Source organism: Vitis vinifera, chromosome 4 (assembly GCF_030704535.1).
Source record: "Vitis vinifera cultivar Pinot Noir 40024 chromosome 4, ASM3070453v1".
NCBI lineage: Eukaryota > Viridiplantae > Streptophyta > Magnoliopsida > Vitales > Vitaceae > Vitis > Vitis vinifera.
The window spans coordinates 1,043,410-1,056,685 of record NC_081808.1 but is presented as its reverse complement, the minus strand read 5'-3'; the positions used below and the strand labels follow the sequence as shown (position 1 = coordinate 1,056,685).

The 13,276-nt window shown below is 33.7% G+C and overlaps 2 protein-coding genes across 5 annotated transcripts; both read right to left on the bottom strand.

Moving 5' to 3' along the window:
• Nucleotides 1–305: 305 nt before the first annotated feature.
• LOC100257718 (probable beta-1,3-galactosyltransferase 12) lies at nt 306–4,440 on the bottom strand. 2 transcript variants are annotated; one of them, XM_002279216.5, is made up of 7 exons: nt 3,904–4,440; nt 3,205–3,357; nt 3,040–3,122; nt 2,858–2,957; nt 2,646–2,759; nt 2,116–2,258; nt 306–807 (listed from the first exon to the last, which is right to left on the bottom strand). In XM_002279216.5, the coding sequence occupies exons 1-7, from the start codon at nt 4,305–4,307 to the stop codon at nt 719–721; spliced, it is 1,086 nt and encodes a 361-aa protein (XP_002279252.1). In that variant the 5' UTR covers nt 4,308–4,440; the 3' UTR covers nt 306–718. The 2 variants fall into 2 exon arrangements, with proteins under 2 accessions (XP_002279252.1, XP_019075199.1); XM_019219654.2 differs by having other exon boundaries at nt 306–821; nt 3,904–4,425.
• A 5,395-nt stretch (nt 4,441–9,835) lies between these two features.
• Nucleotides 9,836–12,431, bottom strand: LOC100244130 (zinc transporter 4, chloroplastic). 3 transcript variants are annotated; one of them, XM_002279388.4, is made up of 4 exons: nt 12,003–12,431; nt 11,845–11,902; nt 10,720–11,432; nt 9,836–10,398 (listed from the first exon to the last, which is right to left on the bottom strand). In XM_002279388.4, exons 1-4 carry the CDS (start codon nt 12,015–12,017, stop codon nt 9,943–9,945), a joined length of 1,242 nt encoding a protein of 413 aa, XP_002279424.1. In that variant the 5' UTR covers nt 12,018–12,431; the 3' UTR covers nt 9,836–9,942. The 3 variants fall into 3 exon arrangements, with proteins under 3 accessions (XP_002279424.1, XP_019075126.1, XP_010648356.1); XM_019219581.2 differs by having other exon boundaries at nt 11,769–11,902; nt 12,003–12,275; XM_010650054.3 differs by lacking the exon at nt 11,845–11,902 and having other exon boundaries at nt 12,003–12,275.
• Nucleotides 12,432–13,276: the final 845 nt, after the last annotated feature.

Genomic DNA, 13,276 nt, shown 5'->3' with positions numbered 1-13,276 from the left:
ATGATTTTTTTTATTTTTTTTGTTTTAAAGAATAAAAAACTATTTTAAAAAAATAATTATTAAATATGACCCAAAACTCTATATATATATATAGAATAGAGATTTGTATTTATATATTTATAAAAAAATCAAATTTATATAAAAATAAAAGGATACAAATATAAAATAAATGAGTTATTATAACTCACCCTTATTCTTATCTTATTTTCTTGCTTATTCCCACATACCAATCACACCCTAAATGCAGAAGAATGAGATTCAGCTGAGATGTTATAGACGCTAAAATGGAATGGGCTTATACTCCATGTAAAAGCATAGTAGAATGATTTTATTTCCAAGGAACATCCAGAGATGCCCTGTTAAAACAAATTTTTAGATACAGAATCAATCACTCTGCAGCCCCAACAAATTCAGATACACTTTTCAATCCAAAAATATACAAACCCTATCCATCTACAATTCCAAATGTTCTGCAAGTAGCCACATGGAGAGATGGCATGTCACTTGGGGGAGATGAACAGAATGGTTAACTACAATGCATGGTTTCTCCAGTGACAGTTGAATGTAAGATACTGAGTGGTATGAGAAAACTTTACTGCATCTGAAGATAGCTTCAAACTATCTGATTGCTCTTCCAGAAACTGAAATATCCGAAAAATGGAAGCAGCCCATTTGGTGATTAGAGGCATTTGGAGAGTACATTCTGCCCAAATGGACACTACCTATCATCTGGTGGCAGCGTTGGGCTTTTAGAGCACATGCCCATCTTGTGAAGCTCCTTCAGCCTGCTGGTTGGGTTGCATAAACCTGAAAATTTTCACCTGTCATCTCATTAAGAGCATCATACAGAAAGGGAAAAACATTGCGGTTGACAATGTCAGCAGTGATAGTACATTAGGTTTCAATCCTCAGAGTGTTTAACTTGTCTAGACTATAACCAAGGCAGAGTATGTGACAGAAAGAAAAAGGTAATCCACTTTTGTGAAACTGGGGATTCTCATCATATTTTTCCTTTCTCAAAGAAAGAAAGGGACTTGGTTTCAGAATTTGGGGTTAGTGCTAATCAACTTTTATATTGATGAGCAGATTGCAAAGAGGGAAAGAAAAAATAGCCACTAAGGACAGCAGCTGGTTCTCGGGTTGGAAATGATTCCTTCCCATGAATCTTGTGTTTCCTTTTGAAAATACCAGTTGGAAGAGAGTAGAAGGGGAACCGGCCAATTCAAACCAGAGCACCATCCTATCTTACATGGGACAGATTGACAAATGACTTGTAATACTTCCTCATTTCCTTCGAGATAAATCTTCCCGCTTTATATGTGATGGTTGCATCACTATCACAATTAAACAAACATTGTTTCGGACTCCTCATATAAGATCAACGTTTGGTTTTATAGTAGCTAAAGAAGAATCCTGCAAATGAATTTAGGGCTTGATTGTTAAAACAAGAAACAAAGATTAGGGTTAATTTAAAAAACTTTTGAGATCTAGACTTTTATTGTCAAATCAGAGTTCCAAATTTAAACCAGTCTTAAGATCTATTTTATTCTTGGATTGACTCTTTGATCATCAAAGTTGGGATAATTCCACTTTCTTGACCTTCAGAATAACTTATTACAGAGTACACTAAACCGAAAATTAGTTAAGCAACTGGGAAAATTAGTAAAGCAATGTATTTTAAAGAAACATTCATTGAAACAGTAACCAATTCTAATCTATCTAAAATGACCTACTTTTGGAAACAATAACTTCTTATAACTGCCACAACCACATGGGCTCCAGCTTCTTCCTCATCAAGAATACTTTCTAAGTACCTTTCACTATTATCCTTTCCGAAGATCAATTCTTTTTCAAACTTGTGTAGTTTATTTGCTCATAAAGTTGATTCTTTCATGTAATTCATGAAGTGTCAAATTTAAAAATAATTTCCCTTTTTAAAAATTTTGGGATCTGCATGTGAGAGTAAATTTGCACTGTTTATAACTCCTTTTTAAAAGGAGAAACCACAAAATTTACAATTTTTATCAAAGATGATGATTGGAACACAAATTTTTTAGGGTGCTTGGTGAGAGAAAAGAAACAAAAGCAGAGCATTTTCAAAAAGGTGCCATTTACCTGAACATTTTGGGATGTCCCAGACAGCAATAGATGTTGGTGTGCATCGAGGATCACATATTGCTCGGTTATCTTCATGATGGACATTCATGGCAAGCATCCATGATCCAATAGTGACATCCTCATTGTTAAACATTCTCAAACTGAAAGGTCAAAGATATGTTCAATGAAGCACTTCACTGACAAAAACAAAAATGAATGTAAAACAGACTAAACAGAAAGATAGAAGAAAAACGCTATATATAAGGTTTAAATATCTTTATCACATGAAGGGGCCGGACAATTTTACAAAATGGACAAGTGCCATTGACCAGTTTTTGCTTCCTCTCAATTGGATAGAAAGGGTTTTTATGGATTAAACCGAAAGGAGTATCATTTCATATTGGACCTTACAGGGATACCATCAATAGTCATGAAATGGGAATGCCTCTTAAAACATAATTCAACAGGGATCATGTCATATTGAACCTCCCTCAGATAAGGGTACAAAAACTAAAGCATTGATCAAACAAGTTTCATGTGTGACAAACCTGTTATTTCTAGCAGCTGCCAATGAAGCCACCACCTCCTTAGATAGAACATATATAGGACCATAAGCATGCAAGAAGTATTCATTTCCAATCAGATGTCCTGATTTCTCATACCTGAAATTTTTTGGGATGAACCATCCACAGATTAGTTACATGTCATAAAAAAACCATGCATGTTTCCAAAACTCACACAAGGAAATGCAATCTTCCACCATTTCATTTTAGGGTCAGTGATGACTGGCCCTTTCTTCATGCACCCAATGTAAGTTTGCGAATGGCTTCGCTCCTTAGCTAGAAGGGTGGAGAGTCGATCTAAGAAATCACCCAGAAAATGTTAGATTGCAGTGTGTAAGACCATTGACAAATACACAAACTAGTAAAATCTTTCACAAACCTGGACGCAAATAAATGTCGTCATCAGCTTTGACATAATAATCTGCATCAAAGAGTTCAAATGCTGCTTTGAAAAATGCCAAACTACAAATTCAAATAACCGCATTAGCCTGAAAGTTATGGATTACAACAGAGATAAGATCATTGAGAAGCTCAAAGTCTTTACGTTTTGTGTGGGAGGTTTAGGTATTCTTCCCGAACGTCTATAAGCATGAAATCTTTGTACTTCTCCACCTCTTTCTGCAACTCTGCCATCTTCTTCACATCTTTGGACCTTCCAATCACGAACCTAAAGGCTAAACCAGTAGCTTGTTCCAATCTACAAATTCCCAAAATGAAGTGAATTTGAATTAGAAATGAGTGAGCTGAAAAACAATTTGGCGCAATCTACAATAGAAGTTTTCTCAAGAAACTAACAGCTCAATGAAGTAGATATCAATTAGGGGTATGTAAATCAAACGAATGGGCAGAAAACCAATTGATCACAATTTTTCAACTGGTCAGCAATGGAAAAAGTATCACTTTATTTTCTTTTCCTCGCCTCAGCTTTCTCAGAAACCGAACAGTAGACTGAAGTGAATATGAATTCGTAAAATGTAAAATGAAATGGGTAAGCTCAGTACAAAATTATCTACTGATCCAAAATTAAAAACGTTAGTGGGTTATTTTCTTTCCTTTTCGTCATCTTTCTCAGCAAGCAAACAGAGTAAATATGAATGAGCAGTATGTAAGAAGAAATGGGTGAGCTGAAAAACAATTCCACAGATCCGCAGTGAAATTAGTTCATTTTCTCCCTTTTCCTCAGCTTTCCCACCAACCAAACAAAAACAAGAAATCACAAATCAAAGCAGTAGCTGCTCATTACCGGAGAAGCCCATCGGGATCGGAGGGGAACCAAGTGCTCCGGAGAGCAGATCGGCGGCTGGCTGAGGAAAACCCAGTCTGAATTCCAACAAAGCCGAGGACTTTGGGGCGGTCGAGTAGATCCGGCTGAGGATTGGAAAGGGAGTAGAATGCACGGAAGGTGTCCTGGATGCGGCCGCAGCGGAATACGGGCAAGGGTCGGGGGCGGCTGAGGGCGGAGACGGCGAAGATAGTCCCGGCGAGGCCGATGGTGAGAGAGATGAAGCAAAAGACTAATAGGGGTAGGCGAGCATTGGATGTCGAAGTGGTGAGTAAGGGCCTTTTGGACTTTTCATCCTTGGAGTAGGTGGTGGCAGTGGTTGCGGAGGAGGAATTGAGAGGGAGGAAAGAGGCGGCGCGTGGCATTTTGGAGGAATTTACGGTTTGATCATGGCTACGGCGATTGAGAGTAGCAGACTCCTAGATTTGTGGGAAGATAACCGTCTTACCTGTTGGTCGTCTCCTTCTTCCCCTCCCTCTTATAGTTCCTCAATTTTCCATCATCTTTAAATATATAAGTTAATTAAATTAAAATTATATTATTTTTAAAATTATTTATTTTTAAGCCATAAATTACAAGTAAAAATGAACATATTATTTTTCACGTTGTTTCTAATTACTTTCTAAATTCAAAGATGCAATGCACAAAATTCCAATTTTCATATATTAAAAAGGGTTAGCACTTTTTAGAAATTGTTTTTAAGTTCAAATTTTTTTAAAAAAATAGTTTTTTTGTTTTTTATAAAAATAATAATGTTTAGCAATTGTTTTTAAAAACTTAAAAAAAAATTGTTTGGATAAATTGTTTTTAAAAATAATTTTTTGTCTTGATTTTCAAAAAATATCATAAATTCAATTTATATAATATTAATTAACTGCAATTCAAACCTTCTTAGAAATAAAAATAATTTTATATTTACAAATAAATAAATAGATTTTAGTTAAATATGAATAATAATATTATAATAAAATAAAAAAATTAAATATAAGTTGAAAAATAAGGATATTTTTTGTAAATTTTTTATTAAATGAATAATAATAATAATTTAAAGATAATAATTATTAATAATATTTTATTTAAAATGAATAATGAATAAAGTTTAACTTTTTAACATATAAATGAACCAAAATTTTTATTACATTTAATACTAAATTAGAAACACATATTTTATAATGTTTGGATTTAATCTACAATTAATTGAATTGGTTTTTTGAATTTCAAATTATTCTTAAGAATCAACAGATTCATTTAATAATTTAAATTATTGATTATGTCTTACTTAATTTATAATTTATTTACCTAGTGAAAAATTCAAAAAAATATAGTTTGTGTGTAAAAATTATAAAATCATAACTCATAATATATCAATTTTGATCTATTATTTTATTGGTAATTAAATCTATTTTTTAATTTCAATTTATTTATAGAAGATTTTAAACTCATTAAAAAATTTAATACAAAGAGTCTCTTGATTTGAAGTTCTTATTTTTAATGAAAAAATTTATAAAAATATGATTAGGTGTAGAAGAGAAAAAATAGAATTATAGTGAACCAATTTTAAACACATAAATTTTGTATAAATGTGTTTATTATTTAAGTTTCAAATTATTTTAAAAAAATATTAGACTTGTTAATGAAACTAAGGCATTAAATTTTATTTAATTTGAAATTTATTTGTCTAGTAAAAAAAAATAAAGATTTTATGTAAAAAATAAAAAATAGAGTTGTTCTAAACCAATTTTTGTCTATAAATTTATACTTGTTAATAAATCCAACACATTAAATTTTGTTTAATTTGAAATATGTTTGCTTAATTAAAAAATTTGTAAAAATATGTTATACTTAAAAAAAGAAAATAACCAAGTCCAATAAATTTTTATTTATAACTTTCTAATATTATTGAGTTTGACCTTTTAGTACTAATTAAATAAGTTTTTAAGTTTTAAATTATTTTTAAAATTAAGAAATTTTTTGTATAAAGTATAGTTTGATTTATAATTTATTTGCTTAGTGAAAAATTTTAGAGAAGTTAAAAAATTTAGAAAACCACATAATTTAAAGAAATAATATAATTTGAAGATTTTCAACATTGGTATTAAATAGTTTGGAGAAAAAAAATGATATAATATTTAATTTTAAAAGTTCTTTTTTTTCTTATTTTTAAAAAATTAGTGAAAATAATTCATGCTTATTCTCTGTTATTTATTTCACTTTGTTTTTTAAAATTGGAAATTGAGAACAATAGTAAAACAATGTTATAAATTTTTAAAAACAATTTTCTATTTAAAAAAAATCTATTTATTTTAATTATATGGCCAAACAAGCTTTTAATTTCACTTATTTTTCTAATTTTGCTAAATGCTCTTGACTGTTATTGAATTGAATTTTTGTTAAAGTAAGTGAAAATAAAATATAAAATATAAAAAATAAATACACGAGAGATATTTAATGAAATTTCATACAAATAGGATCTGGGTGTACGGAATATGAAATTAACTTATATTAAAAATAAGTGTACAAAGAATAAAAGGATAAAAATATTTGTAAAAAAATTATTGAATTGATTTTTAAAAAAATAAAAGAATATCACACAAAATTTTTGGGAATTTCAATAGAAAGTTTTTGTAATAATTTTATATGAAACTTTAATAAATGGTAAAATATTGATAATATGTATATGAAATTAATTTTTTTTTAAATTAATATAAATATGAATAAGACCAGACAATAAAAGGAAATGCATGGGTCATATGCAAATATTTCAATCTATTTAAAAATGCTTTTGAAAACAATGAATTTACTAATTTAGAATGAATATGTGTAGACCCCCAAATTGGGATATATCTAACAATTAGTTTTTGGCCAGGTGTCGCGCTTTTAGGTAGCCACGTGTTACTCCTGGATTGGCTGTTGAAGATTTAGATGGGCTTTTGAGGAACCAATAGAAGCTTGACAGAGGAAAAAGAAAAAAGGGATGAAAAGACCGGGTGAAGAGAAACGGCTGGGGGCTCTGAAGCTGCAGGGAGGCAGAGCTTTTGGGCGGCAGATGGGACGGGATACGGACATGGCTTGGAGGAGAAGATAAGGAAAAACAGAGAGAAGAAAAAAAGATGGAAAGGAGAGAAGCGAGTGGGAGGGATTTTTGATCAGAGGAGAGAGCTTGCTGGTGGCGAGACCACTTCGACTCCACTGGGGGAATCTCTCAGGTTTGACTTTCCGGCACTTAGGTTCTCCATTTTTACAGTCACACCATGCCTCTTATTGATCTATGGTTTTTTTTTTTTTTTTTTTTGCTGTTGGTATGTGGATGCTTGTTTTGGCCATCAAAGGTCTCGTTTGTTTGATTTTTGCTTCACTTGCATGAGTTACATAAGGGATACGCTGCTGTTCATGTGTTAAATCCACTCGAAATTTCCTCCTAGCTTTCAAATCTTTTCGATCTTCATGCATCCTCTTCTACCGCCGTCATAGTTGTTATTGTCTTGGAGAAGATTATCGTCACCCTTAGATCTCCCTCCAAACCTCCCTCACCCCCTTCCACGACCCCGACATCCTCCACTCTGTCGGCCAGCATTCCGAGGGTCACCTCCGGCGCGCCCAGGAGGCAGCGGCTGCTGCTGCATGCCGCCATAGCTGCCCTCCAGTTCGTCGTCGGATCCAAACGTTATTTAGATGGCGGCGATTGAGGTGCTGAAACTCCAGCCGATGCCGGTGATATTGGAGGTGCGGAGATGGAACCTGAGAAGCCCACGGTTTCCCTTGGAGACCTTTGGGCGGAGAAGCCGTGGGTGGCAGCGCCTGCATGGTAGATGCCCGCAATGGCTAATGGGCTTGAGGGCTTAGGTGATTTTGCTATTGGTTTTGAGCTTGTGATGAAGCCCAGGCCAAGCGGAAAGATAAAAAAAAATAATGAGGAAGAGAAGGCCTCACTGAGTTATTCACCCATTTTAAAATTGGCCCATTTGCTTGCATCTACTTTATATGAATCACTTTCTTTAAAGCACTAATTTCTTAATAAATTTTCTAACTTCCAATTCCCAATCCCAATTTATAAAATTTTAACCTTCAAATAATACTTCAAAATTCCGATATTTAAAATTCAATTCCAATTTCCGAAAATTCTCATACTCACTTTAATTTATTTAATCACTAATACTTTATTCATTTATTTTTAAAACTCCATTCTTAATCTATTCTTTAAAATTTCCATTTACCGAATTAAATTTCGAAAATTCCTATACTCACTTTAATTTATTTAATCACTAATTCTTTATTCGTTTATTTTAAAAAACTCCATTCTTAATCTATTTATTTAAAATTTCTATTTTCCGAATTAAATTCCGAAAATTCCCATACTCACTTTAATTTATTTAATCACTAATACTTTATTCATTTATTTTAAAACTCCATTCTTAATCTATTCTTTAAAATTTCCGTTTACCGAATTAAATTTCTATTTTTGAAAATTCCAATATTCACATTAATCTATTTAATTATTATTATTTTATTTATTTATTCTAAAATTCTATTTTAAACAATTCATTTAAAACTTTTGACTTTCGAATTAAATTTCTATTTCTGAAAATTTCAATATTCACATTAGTTTATTTAATTATTATTATTTTATTTATTTATTCTAAAATTTCGTTTTAAACAACTCATTAAAATTTTCGACTTCTGATTTAATTTCTAATTCCAAAATTCCAATACTCACATTAATCTATTTAATTATTATTATTTTAGTTATTTATTTTGAAATTCCATTTTAAACAATTCTTCAAAATTCAAAATTCGGAACTTAATTTCCAATTTCCAAAATTCTAATTTCTTTCAAATTTAATATCCAAAATTCCAATTCTTAAATTTAATTCTCAAGACTCCAATCTTCAAATAATTTTCAAGACTCCGATTTCCAAATAAATATCCAAAATCAAGTTTTCACTCGAATAGTTTTAATTCCATTTCGGTTCTTAAATAATCTTCTGATCTTCTTGATTTTACATAAGCAATAATGAATTCTTCATAATTCTAAAACACGGAATTTGTGAGACTAGTTCATGAACAATAAATTGGGCTTTGGTGGGGGGCGCCATATGATTGATCCCTATTGATTGTCAACGGTTGTGCTTGATATATTTTGTTTGATCTTCATTTTGCGCTCCGATATGCATGAGCTATAATTCGTATTCGTTAATTGTGTACTAATCCCGTTTCTTGATAGCGCATTATGGCTCGTGGCTCAGGTACGCATACACTTTCATTTTGATCATTCTCTATGCATGTTCCGATTTTCATATGTGCATGATTTGACTTAAGCATCCATTGACTTTCTTATTGATTGTCACGTCGGCTTCATTTTATTAGTAGAGACCCAACTTTAGGGACTTAGAGGGCTGCTACGGTCTTTACTGTACCTTCCCGATAAGTAACCTGACCCCCGAACCCGATCCAGTTCTTCGTAGATCACCTTTTCCAAATAAGGAGTTACACTGAGGGTTTTTTTTTTTTTAATTTTGTTTACCCTTTTAAAAATAAAATAAAAATAATTGACAACTCCAAGTCATTTTCTTAATCAAATAAAAAATCAATTTTTCAAAATAAAAATCGGGCTCGTCATCGAGTGGGAAACGCATAAACCGAAATACGGGGTCCACAATATGTTTTTCATTTCTAAATATTTCATAAAAATAGCTTTATTTTTTAATCATTCTTCCTATATTTGTAGAGCAATTTTTCAAAAAAAAAAAAAAAACATTAAAAACTTGTTTCTAGCAAAAATTGTCAAACATGTTTTTAACTCTAAAATACAATCCCAAACAATGTCTTAATTTTTTCCAACACAAGAGCCTTTCCCAATCCCACCATTTCATATCCGCACCAAGAAAAAGCAAAATCAACAAATTCATTCTTGCTTGTATTACTCAAAAAAACCGAATCTTTAGGCCCCAAAACAAGAATTAGGAAAAAGAAAAAAAGAGAAAAAAATTGAAATCTAACTATCTAAGCCCAGATGGCAAGAGCAGACATCATGCCAGCTCCAAGAAACAGCATCAAATATGAGAGGACTTGGAGCCTAACATTGCACTTCATCCTCTTGCTCAGGAAGTCCGCTGCAATCAAGTCCACCAGCGCCATGTATATAAGGATGCCGGCTGAGACGCAGTCGAATATGCCTTCGATGACCAGCGCCCGGGGGCTGTCGGGATTGTAGGAGGAAGAAATGGCCGTGCCGAAGGCGATGCCTGCTGGGGTGGTGATGGCGAAGAAGCAGGCCATGAGGGTAGTGGAGAGGGTCTTGAACTGGGCTTGGGAGATGCAGCCTCCCAGGGCGAAGCCCTCGAAGAACTGATGGAATGACAATGCCGCTATTAAGGGTCTTATGGTGCATGGACTCTGAGACACTCCCAGTGATAGCCCTATTATCACCGAGTGGGATATGATTCCTAGTTCCAGTACCTGCCAATTCAGTTCATCCATATTTAGATCATGAAAAGTAAAATTAAAATTGCACTTTCTTCGTTACCAAACACCCTACGCAATGAGACATCTTTAAAAAAGGTGTGGGTATTAATTTCATTTTTTTTTTTTAAACTACACCCACAAAATGAATTTCCCAAAAAAGGGAGCCCACACGTGGAAATCCCAATTGCCATCAGCCGCATCACACGAGACAAATGAGAAAAAGTCAAAAAAAGGAAAAAAAAAAAAAAACGAAAGTTAATTAAGAGTAATAACTCACGCAAAAACAAAAATAAAAATGAAAGTAAAAAAACTCACCTGTGAAACGACAACGTGTCGAATGCCGCCGTCTTCCTCATCACCATCTTCTAACCCAAACCCGTGAGAGTGGCCGTGTCCATGGCTGTGATCGTGGCCACCGCGGCGGCCGTCGCAAGACTCCTCCCCTTGAGGGTGGTTGTGTCTATGGTGCGCCGCGTGAGCATGCATTCCCACTATATGCATTCCTCCGCCTTCTTCTTCTCCAAACACCTTTCCGTTGGGATCCTTAGCTTCGATAAACGGGACGATTCCGTCTGAGTCCGAAGGCCCGACTCGGGCCTCACTAGCCTGAGTCCGCTCCTGTTTGCGTTCATAGTACTGGGTTCCGACGAAGTCGACGACGAGGGTGGCGAGGGCGGAGACCATGGCGAAGAAGCCGGAGAAGGGGAACTTGGACCAGGGGTTTTTGGGGAGGCACGAGTCGGACAGCGCCGTCGAACCGTCGGGTAACATGTGGACGAAGCCGGTGGCGAGGATGACGCCGGCGGCGAAGGCTTTGGCGGCGAAGAAGAGGTTGCCATCGGTGCGGAGGAAGCGGCGCTTCTTTCCCACGAGGGGAATGGCGACGCCAGAGACGCCGGCGACGAGTATTGCGGCGATTGCGACGAATTTGAGAGTGAGTGCGCCTGACTCATCTCGGCAGGTCTCTAAATCGGTTCCGCCGCAACTCGTTGTGGCCATAGATTGAGAAATTGTCCGTAGCATCGACTCTGTTTTATCCAAAAAGGGGGAAAAAAAACTCAAATTTCAGAAACCTAAAACAACAGCCAATTCATGTAAATTATGAACAGAAACGGAAAAATTTTCATTTGCATCTTTTGGGTTGCTGACAAAACGATGGAATTGGAAGACAATTCTGAACTCTGAATCATGTCTAATCCAATTTTCCATTTTTTCGCCTGTTTGGTTGGTGAGAAATTGGAAAAAAGTTTCGGAATTCCACAGCTGCCAATTCCAAATTCCCATTTCCTTTTTCTTTTTTCCTTCGATTTCGCATCAGTAAAATGCACCCTTTTTCACAATCAAAAATCAAAACAGAACAACACCGCTAAAAGAACCAGATTCAGATTCCGCTTTCTCCCCTTTTCCTTCAATTCCCAATCAAACAGTTACTTTCTTTACCCGAAAAAATCATGGTCTTTCCCTTCAACCGTCCAAAGGAAAGCACCGGAAACAATTCCTGAAACACAGAAAATCCCAAATCCCAAAATCCAAATCATCAAAAAATCAATCCCCAGATACAAAAAAAACACAGAGAAGCGACCACAATTGCAACAAACCTCAAAGACCACCATTGAAGAACAAATCCTGCGTTTATCCTCAGATCATCCGTCTGTGAGAGAGAGAAAAGCAGAGACGGAGGGCTTGGTGCGGTTTGATTCGTTTGAAATTGGGTGGGGAAGAGGGGGATTTTGGAGAGAAAAGAATGTCGACATAGTTTGACGAATGGCAAGGTTTCGGAGGGGAATGGACTAAACAGTTGCGGCTTTTTGCATGTAGATGAGCGCGATAGTGTCGACACCCTTCTGTTATTCTATTACTATATTTATTAATTAATTATTTTTTTTTTCACTTTATTTATTTTTATTTTCATTCCCATCTTATTTCCCACGAATCCCACCTCGCATGTTTGGATCAATCGTTAGGAAAAGTACTGCAGGATGCTCCTTGGGCTTCTGTTTGGTTCCCGAGAAAAAACAAATATCACTAATTTGGCATCTCTAAGACCCATTTTATAAATTTATTTAGGGGTAGGTGGTCCCTACTCCCCATGATCATTTTTCCAACTTGTAACATATCTACATGACAAGTGACAACATCACGAAACATGTTCACTAATAATGAAGAAGTAGCCTAACATCTCTTTTCTTCTTCAACCACCCAAGAATACTTTATCCTTCCATTCTCATATAAACACCCATGTGCCTACCCAACCAATAATTTTCCCGAAAATTACGATGTTGGGTCACCCATTATTGAAATTTGAGAATAATTTGAAAAATTTTCTCATTAATTTATGTTCTCTGTTTTTAAAATTAGAAAAATAAGATTAATTTTTATATGGGATATCATAAATTTTAAATAATTATTTTAAAAAAATTGTGGTATCAAACCATTTTTTAAAATTTATTTTTACTAAAGGTGATGTCTTTTATATAGAATTTGTTATTACATATCATTTTTAAAAACAAAAAATAAAAATATATATCTACACATATATTAGAGTTTGTTTAAGAATTGTTTTTCAGAACCATTTTTTATTATATATGATAAAAAATACAAAAAATAACGTTTGACAATAAAAAATTATTATAAAAAAATATATTTTAATTATTTTATATTATTTTCACTTATTTTTCTAATGGCTATTTTAACAAATAATTAATTTATGTTCTCTGTTTTTAAAATTAGAAAAATAATATTAATTTTTATATGGGATATCATAACCATTTTTACTATCTCATATTCTAGAATTTATTTTTACCTAAAGTGATATATTTTATATAGAATTTATTATTTAAATACTACCTTTTAAAAAAAACAAAAAAACAAA

Bases quoted from the DNA above. Each gene is read 5' to 3' on its own strand.
- LOC100257718 (XM_002279216.5), bottom strand. From the start codon at position 4,307: ATGCCACGCGCCGCCTCTTTCCTCCCTCTCAATTCCTCCTCCGCAACC. The intron at 2,760-2,857 runs GTGGAAGATTGC...AAAAAATTTCAG, and splicing joins ACTGACCCTAAAATGAAATG to GTATGAGAAATCAGGACATC. The intron at 808-2,115 runs GTAAATGGCACC...GAAAATTTTCAG, and splicing joins GGACATCCCAAAATGTTCAG to GTTTATGCAACCCAACCAGC.
- LOC100244130 (XM_002279388.4), bottom strand. The intron at 11,433-11,844 runs GTAAAGAAAGTA...TGGATAAAACAG, and splicing joins AAAGACCATGATTTTTTCGG to AGTCGATGCTACGGACAATT. The intron at 10,399-10,719 runs GTGAGTTTTTTT...CTGAATTGGCAG, and splicing joins GACACGTTGTCGTTTCACAG to GTACTGGAACTAGGAATCAT.